The sequence below is a fragment of the Struthio camelus genome, chromosome 2 (genome assembly GCF_040807025.1).
Source record: "Struthio camelus isolate bStrCam1 chromosome 2, bStrCam1.hap1, whole genome shotgun sequence".
NCBI lineage: Eukaryota > Metazoa > Chordata > Aves > Struthioniformes > Struthionidae > Struthio > Struthio camelus.
In genome coordinates this window covers 54,828,453-54,836,978 of record NC_090943.1, presented here as the reverse complement: position 1 = coordinate 54,836,978, position 8,526 = coordinate 54,828,453, and the positions used below count along the sequence as shown (strand labels likewise).

The 8,526-nt window shown below is 40.6% G+C and overlaps 1 protein-coding gene across 10 annotated transcripts in view; it reads left to right on the top strand.

Annotated features, from left to right (window-relative positions):
• PDE1C (phosphodiesterase 1C) overlaps positions 1 to 8,526 on the top strand; it is a 411,928-nt gene that overhangs the window by 359,301 nt on the left and 44,101 nt on the right. For 6 of the 10 annotated variants that reach the window (XR_011139751.1, XM_068935844.1, XM_068935837.1 and 3 more), the window contains one exon: positions 1,012 to 1,077. Coding sequence is in view for 9 of the 10 variants with exons in the window: in XM_068935844.1 (XP_068791945.1) it covers positions 1,012 to 1,077 (66 nt within the window). In the remaining variant the exon portion in view is untranslated. The other 4 variants (XM_068935838.1, XM_009679704.2, XM_068935840.1 and 1 more) reach the window with 2 other exon arrangements.

The following is an 8,526-nucleotide window of genomic DNA, read 5'->3' as shown; positions in this document are numbered from 1 at the left end:
CTTATTGGATCCTTTCCTGAGAAAAGAAGAATTCATGATAAACAGTGGCAGAGACTGAGTTCTCTAAGGAGGATATAAAGTTCAGACGTTCAATATAAGCACGAAAGGCTCCATGTATTCCCTTTTGTCTGAAATTCCAGTTTTACCTGGTTCCTTTGCTCTGTCTGAGAGGTTCGCTGGTATTGATTTCCTGAAGAACGTGCAATGTGCTTGTCTCTGTAGCTGCTTATGTTCTGATAACTTGCTGGCTTGGTGTGATTCTTAATTTACCTCCAGTCCTGAAAGTAGAGATGAACCCAAGCCACTAATTTTTGATAAATGTTGAGGGCATTGATGTAGTCAACTGTGATCTTCAGATCTAAAATGCAGATTGTCTCACATGAGTGTTAAGGGAGAAAATATAACTTGGAAAAGGCAACTAATGATTTGGGCAACTCATGTCCACTTGCAAATACAGTATCAGAGTCACTCCTCTGGAGTATCTATCCAGTGACATAAATGTCCGGAACTATTATCAACTGGTGGCTCCCAAAGTGATGCCGGCCACTCACTGAAACACCACAAAGCCAAGGTAAGTGGCATGTAACTGTCTTCAGTACCACATTAGAGAGTACAATTGACATTGTCAGTCCTGTGAGGACGTGGAGGAAGCTGAAAAGAAAGTTGTCTGAGAGTTTTCAATGGTTTGTAGGTCTGAAACTTTAGAAAACATCTATTAGTTAAGAATATGAAACTTGCAGTGTTGGTAACTGTTGTATCTCCGCCCAAACACATTAAGTACTGAACAGAAGAAAGACACGTTTAATGTTGTCTCCCCTAGATTAAAAGGTCATAAGAAGTAAGGATATTTGACCAGACTTACGAGGAAGTTAGCCTGACCTATAACTGCTGAAAAGAAATGGCAGAAGAAGACATGATCATGTAGTGGTGGTAGCACTAGGAAAAGCGTTTTCATGGCAGGTGGGATTACAGTTCACCCACCTCTACTGAAACTACTCTTTCTCTTTAAAGGTGCAAAGCAATGTCCATCTGACTCACCGGGCTCAGGTTCCTCGCCAAACCGTCTTACCTTGCCAGGTCAGTTGGTATCACCACACTGTAACTTGCTTATATGTACAGCTTTAGGAATAGGTAGCCATGGAGATTACAGTGTTTGGGAGACGAACAGAAACAGATGACTTTTTCTCCAGGAAAGGCATGACTTTTACACGGCACATTTAAAAAGTTAACACTATTTACTGGGAATCAACAAATGAACTGTTGTTTTTAATTTTCTTTACCACGTTTTTTTATTTGTTTTTAAACAAATACCTTATGTTTTGTTGGTTATACTGCATGCTCCACAGACTGATTTAATTTGCTCAGCAAATTTATTTGGGCCTTGGCCACATGGACATAGGTGCTGAAGGGAAAAAAAAAGCCTATTTTGTTGGCTCTTTGTGTGTCCTTCCCAGCCCTCGAAGCCTTCTATCTCTATTTCACCCATGATAACCACCTTTTTAATTCCTTTGTTTTTTGTCCCACACAACTATCAGGATAAAGGTAGGAGAAAATGGAGCAGTTTTACACAAAATAATGTCTCAATGTGAGCTAGTTGTCTCAGCATGGGTGTATACAAGGCCATTCATATACTTGTAGTCTGCAGTCAGTGAAAGAAAGGGTGAATCTACATGAAGACAAGAAATCACCAAGAAAAAAAAAAAAACTCAAGCAAAGTACTGAAAAATGTTTTACTAGAGACATTTTCTTCAGCGGCTGCTGTTCCAGCAGACGAGGTGTGGTGTGGCTCCACATACAGACACCAATGTGCAATAGCAGGTTTCTGTGCTGTTTGAGTTCTCCAAGTTGTTCGTGGCACGATGCTGTTTCACAGCCGCTACCTCAGAGGATTGTTTTCCTAGGCGCAGCTCAGCCACCACTTGGATGTAACTGAGGAAAAGAATGGGCGGGAATGTGAGAGAGATTTGGAAATACTGTTTTTCCTTAATATAACAATATGCTACATGAAACACTCTGCTGCTCACGAACCAAAAATGGACAGGCATTGAAAGTAAAATTTAAACCTCTGGGCACTGTGCTCATGTGAGGACCTTTATCAGGTTACTAGCCTGACAGTTTTTAGATGGAAAGCGCAGTACAGTAAATATCATAAACACATTCTCGTAACCTCTGAAGTTTTTCATCATTGGCAGCGGTGATAAGTATTAGCTCTATATATCACTTATTTCTCATATGGTCTCAGCAGATGTTAAATTCTTACATTTACATTCATGAGGGGCTGCTACTTTGGAAATTTTCACATAGAATTTTCTTACAGGTTCCAACTAGAGGTCTTGCTCTTTGGAGATTTTTTTTTTTCTCCGGAGAGGAAAAAAATGTGTTTTATTTTAAAGAAAAAGTGTGGAATAAAACATTCATGATACTTCAGCCCTAATCGTCAGTTAATATTAACAGAACTAATTTCAAAACTAGCTTACTTTTGATGCACTGTTGGCATGATTACGCTGGATCCTCGATGATGTTTATGTTTAACAAGCGCAGTTTACACGTTGCTTTTTCATCAATTTTTCCAACATTATACCACTTTTAATGTACCAGTCCATTAATGAATACCTTCAAACAAGAAATCCGGTGTCCCTTCTTATGTGTATTACTTGTTTTTAGCCTGCAGACCATTAGAATATAAAGGTAGAGCGTATAATGCAGAAAAGAGGGATTTGCCATAACCTAACAGGCGTAGCTTGTTATTTATCACTGACTTGCTGGATGACCTTGCTCGAATCGCTCTTGTGTGCCTCAGTTTCCTCATCTGTTCTTTGGGAATAATAATGCTTATTCCATTTTAAATCCTTCAGACCTAGGGATCTGTTAACTGGTCTGATTAGAAAACCGTCAGTAGGAAGGATCCACCTTCAAGAGAGGAGAGCCATCAACCCAGTGATGTGCCTTCTTGCAACAGAAAACTTTTTGGAGTTCTGCTGATCCAGCCTTTGTGGATTTGTTGCTAGTTCAGGGTTACTTCCAGAAGCAATACTCGCTGTGACAGCCTCACACTGAATTTTACAAAGGTGCCTTCTGGCTGGCACTCATGGAAATGACTAGCTGTGTTTTGACTCTCTCTTTGTTAAAGATTTCCCTTCCCTCAGTGTATGTTTTGGCATTGATTGGTTGTGGGACTTGGTAGGTTTCCTCTGTTTGGCTGTTTAACAATGGTACCTTCCTACGTGTGCTCTGCTGCTGTTTGCTCTAGTACAGTGTGCAAATCAGCTCTTCCCATGCAAGCATTTAAAATATATGACGAGGAGGAGATAATACTGTAATATTTTCTATTTATATATCCCCAGTGATGCATTTTGTTTACAGTCATTATGATTTTGTTTTTTATGCGCTATATGATCACTTTTCGGTGGGGGGGAGGTGCTTTTGCTGGAGGCAGTCACTAATTAACGTTTAGTTAAGAACCAGCTTTCCATAAACACACACACACACACACACACACACACACACAAAACATTTTCTATCTGAGAAAACGTCATTGTCTTGCTGTTCTTTCTGTGAATTGCGTGCAGTGCCTTGAAAAAAAATAGGAAGCTTTATTTTGTTGGCTTTAGTTTCTCTCCTGAAGAAGTGATGCTGATTGATAAGACCAGACAACAGATGTATGTGATCCTGACCCTCGCTTTACCAGCCAGTTGGTCATTCCTCCTCATCAATAACTTCTTAATCTGTGCCTTGTCAATTTAAAGTGCATTAGAGCAAGAAGAAGAAATCCCCAGGAGGTCATAAAGCTCGGGAATTTTTATGGGGATAAGCAGTGGTGTATAGAAGAGAGCCCTGGTATTTTCCCACACGGGGCTATATTGTCAGAGAAGCTTGACCATTATTAAAAATCAGGGAATCCACCCAGCAGTTCAGCCTCACGCTGCAGCGGACGCCTCTGCTGCTTCGTTGAAAGGCTCCTTTTTCTCAGTCCGTAAAGGATGAAGCAACTGTTACTCCAAGGAGCCTGCGCTTTAAGTAGCAAGAAAGCACAGTAAGTGCATCCATGGACCCAAAAATGTTACTTACAATCTGAGAGACTACATTTTTTCTTCTGTAGTTTATGAGCAGTTTGAAGAAGCGAAGAGTACCTACCCCTGCACTGAGTGCTCTGTGCAGCAGCAATATATATACTTTTTTCTAATTAGGTGCTTTCAAGTTAGGAATAGCCTCCGTTTATCAAAAGAACATGCCTTCTGTTCCTGTCTTATTAGAAGTCTGTCAGACCTGCAGGCAGTACTTCTACTCTTCTGTAATACACCCTGACTATTGAATAGGCGTTTGAAGGTCAACGTTTTCTCCTTTCCTTTTATAGTTCACATCTTCTCCAGAACTGCCAATTTTATACATAAAAGTACATATACATATATACGTATATATGCACATATACGCATCTTTGATAAAGCATAGGTGGGAAACTGAGAAGTAGGAATTTTTTATTTCATTTGAATCTTTGATGCATACATTTGGCTGCAGAGCTTCAGCAAACTGAATTCTTTGATGCATTACAGAGACCTCAGAGTATAAAGATATGAGTTGAAGACAGGGTTTATTCACTCGAACCTTTCAGAGAGGAAAAAAGTATGAAATTGTCATTAAGGGTATTCATTTTCTTCAGTACTGAGGGAAAAAAGAAGTTCTGTTTTTTAGAAATCACAGCTTTTCATACTTGCCTAGTAATAGGCACCTGAGAAGTGTTGCTGTCTGGTAGAAGCCTGGAGAAAAGTTGTATTTTTCCTACTTCCTCCGCAATTTGTGGTAAAAGCTCAGAGAAGAAGAAAAACCCCAAAGGGTTTCTTCCCTATATGCTTCTCTTTTGAGCACAGAGATAACTGTGCTAGGTAATGTCAGCAAATAAATGAGCTGATAGCACAGCTAATATTGCTGGTGGTACTCATCTACAGGGTTTGTGACAAACTATGGCACATCTTCATATTCCTGAAAGCTGGATCTAGTGCAGTGTGGTGGAGTGGGGACTCACAGCGTTCCTGTTAGCTAAATTAGTGAATTACTGTTACTGATTCTAAAAGCTTTTCATCCTTCCTGTAGCCCTTTTCCTAGGATTTTCTTTATCCTGCCTGCGTAACAGTTGAAGGCAAAAGTTGCGCTAGCGCTGCAGGGGGCTGAGGGGAGATGGCAGAAGGTCTGTAATCACTGCCTCCCTGTAGGCTTTTCTGGATTCTCGATGGTTACAAACCGTAGCTGGTTCGGTGCGGGAACCCACTGCTGCCTTGCCCATGGCGTGCCAGAGTGCCTTAGCGCTTGCATGAGTGCCTGGAGAGGGGTAAGAAATACTGCTGTCTAGACTAAGCTGTGTCCTAGAAACTATTCCAACCCCAGTGCCTCTGCAAAGCCACCACGTCCCTCATAAAGAAAGGATGTCTGAGAGAGACAGTGGCGTTTCATTCTTCTCCCTAATCCAGACTCGCATTTTTTTTTTTTTTGTAGAGCTGAGCAAAACTGGCCTCCTCCAGTGCCAGTCGTGCCAAGGGAACCAGACATGTTTCATTGCTTCCTCTGTGCAAGGGGGCGAGCCATGACTGGGTCCTTTTGCAGCAGCAGCAGCAGAGCGCAGGATGGCCACCACCTCAGTGGGCAGACCTGAAAGCTGAGCATGAGTAAAAAACATGCTATCAATTCAGTGGCTGCAGTGATGACTTTATAGAAAATGCAATTTCAGTCCCTTTTTTAAAGGGACATGCCTTTTGAATGAATAGAAATGTTTATATCTGCTTTAAACTGTTTTAAAGTGAAAAGAAAAGGATATTGTTGTTTTGTCTTGTTTTGTTTTGTTTTCTGGTCAGAGTAGAATTACTATGTAATAAAAGGAATTTCATTTCAAAGACTTTTGTTGCTATAACAACTTCTAATAGTTTGAAATACTAAAATTGACTATATCCTGTTTTTATCAGTCAGCATTGCTAGCAGTAATTTCCTTCTTATTGCAACCAGGCCAAAACTATTGCAAATTAGTACATTTCCAGGGAAGTCAGTGGAGCCAGACAAATTCCAGCTAAGAATTTGACTCTAGCATATAATAATTCTCATGGGTTGTTGTGATAAATCCGCTGGTTTCAAGCTCAAATGCAAAATAGCCATCAATACTTTTGTTAGCTCCAAGCAAACTCCTCAGCAAGTTATTTTCTCCTGTTGAAATTGTCCATGGGATTGAAGCTCCTGGCATTATCTGTACTTGTACTTCAAGAACTCCTCTGCAAAATAACTGAGTTTTGATAGGCTAGGTTGTTCACGTCACCCTAGTGGGTGCATGGCACATTTCCAGGTCAGTTTAAAAGGCAGAGCTTGTGGCAGTGTTTGGCACTCCTCTGGCTCCTCGATTCGTGGGTGAATGGTTTAAGCTGTGGCAAATCCAGCACATCTGTACGCCTGTTCTTCTGTCTTATGTGCCTCCACTTCTAAATGAGCCTCTACTCTTTGCTATGGCTGCATGTTGGAGTGTCCGTCACTGCTCATACACCAGAACAGCTTCTGCTGGAGTGGCTCAAGCTCCTAATCTACCTCTAGTTGTGCATAGTAGGTTGCTTTTGTGCTAAGCCTAGGGGGAGGAGAAGGATGGGGAAATGAACTGTTTTTCTTTCTTTCTTTATCACATATTTGTACAAGTAGTATTTTTCTCTAAAACCGGTTAGCTGGTGTGCTGTAAATGTATTTGCAGTTGTCCTCAAATCCTGCCCCAATTTGATTCAGAAGTTGTAGTTAAACCTAAGGTGAATCTGATCCAACGTATAGGGTTTTACCAAAAACTTAGGAGCAGATGACAAGTTGTACAGTCCCCTCCACTTGGCAGATCTCTTTGAAAACGTAGACATCAGTTAAAGATGGGTGTCCACCTCAGGAAGGGAACTTGGCGTAGGAGGGTATGAGGATGGCACCTAAACCGTGGTGGTGCAAACAGAACCCAAGGTCTAGCCTGGGTGAACTCTTCCTGACGATCTACATAGTGAATTCAACTCCTTTTTCATTTGCAGTTGTCTACTAAGCAGTAGCTCTGACATGCAGAAATGTCTCTTTCATTCGCGATGACTGCGTATCTTAAGCAGAGCAAAGCATAATGTTGTTGTAGAGCAGGTGTTTATACCAAGCAGCCAGAGGGAGTCCTGACCTCCGTCAAGAATCAAAAGAAGAATTGCATCAAAGAAGTGAAGAGAAGAAATAAGGGGTGGACATGGTCCTAGCCACATCTGATGTTTGCACAGCTGCTGCTCTGCAAGATGCTGGGATGCATGTCCTGCTGGCCAGTGCAAACAGAGCAGCTAACACACTCTTCACCTCCCTGCTAGATCGATGGTTTGAACTACCCTGAGATTGTCTCTCTGCATGATGCTTCCTGTGTAACTATCCCAATCTACAATGCACTGTTCAGATACCTTCACCATGCTTCCATTGCATGGTGTAGCCAAGATCTTGAAAATAATTCTGATTATTTTTCTTAAGTAAGAAAAATATAGGTCCATTTCTTAGCAGCATCAAGGTTAGAAACCAGTAATGCATCATTCCGTGCAGGTGAAGCTCCTGAAGACCCTGACTAACAATAACCAATTGAATCCCACAAGCATTCTCTGAGGTAAGTATTCTTATTATTATTCTCATTTTACAAATGGAGAAGCTAGGATGAGTGGTGCTGTCCAGGTCATACAACAAGTCAGTGAGAGACCTGGGAACAGAAGTTTGGAGTCCTAAAAGCTAGTCTTCTCCCCATCATAGTCTCCTATTTGGACTCAATAAAGCCTAAAGAAATTGAATGGTATGAATTCCTTTTATCAGCTTCTGTGTTTGGATGATAAATGGCACTGTCAATGTTCTGGATAAACCCCTTATACTTATTAGCCAACTCATCTCTGCTGGCAACAACTCCAGTAAAATTCCAGTTAACGATAAACATTCCCCCGTGCTGAGCAATGGAAAATCCAATAATAATTTGGCTGAATCCATGCTGAGTAAAGAAAATGGAATGAATCTGAAAAGTGAATGTGCCTCAATGAACAGTAACTCATCTCATCAATGGATACTTTTCAAGCTTTTAATCCTACTTTTCTGAATGCCAGTCTCCTCAAGAACAGGGTAGGGTATGACTATGTAGAACTATGGGTATGTATTTCTGTAGTCCATACTATTTTTTGTCCCCTGTTTCCTAAGATGTTTTAGAGTACACTTAATCACTCAAGGAGATTAACAAGATGAGACTGTAACTGTGTTCTAAAATTTGATGTTAACAGCCTCCTAAGGGAGAATCTTTTGGCTTATTATGCTGAGGGCAATGACTTTTCTTTAAAGTGCTTATCAGGCTAATAATTTACTTATTGTTTGGCTATTTTGCATATAATAACACAGAGCAAGACAAATACATTTTGGTCATAGTTATGTTTCATTTTTTATTTTATGTATGTAAAAATGTAGTAAAGTAAGACAAGACATAGATTCAAATAACCACAGTCTAAAAGCTGAGAACAGACAGATTCATACAGA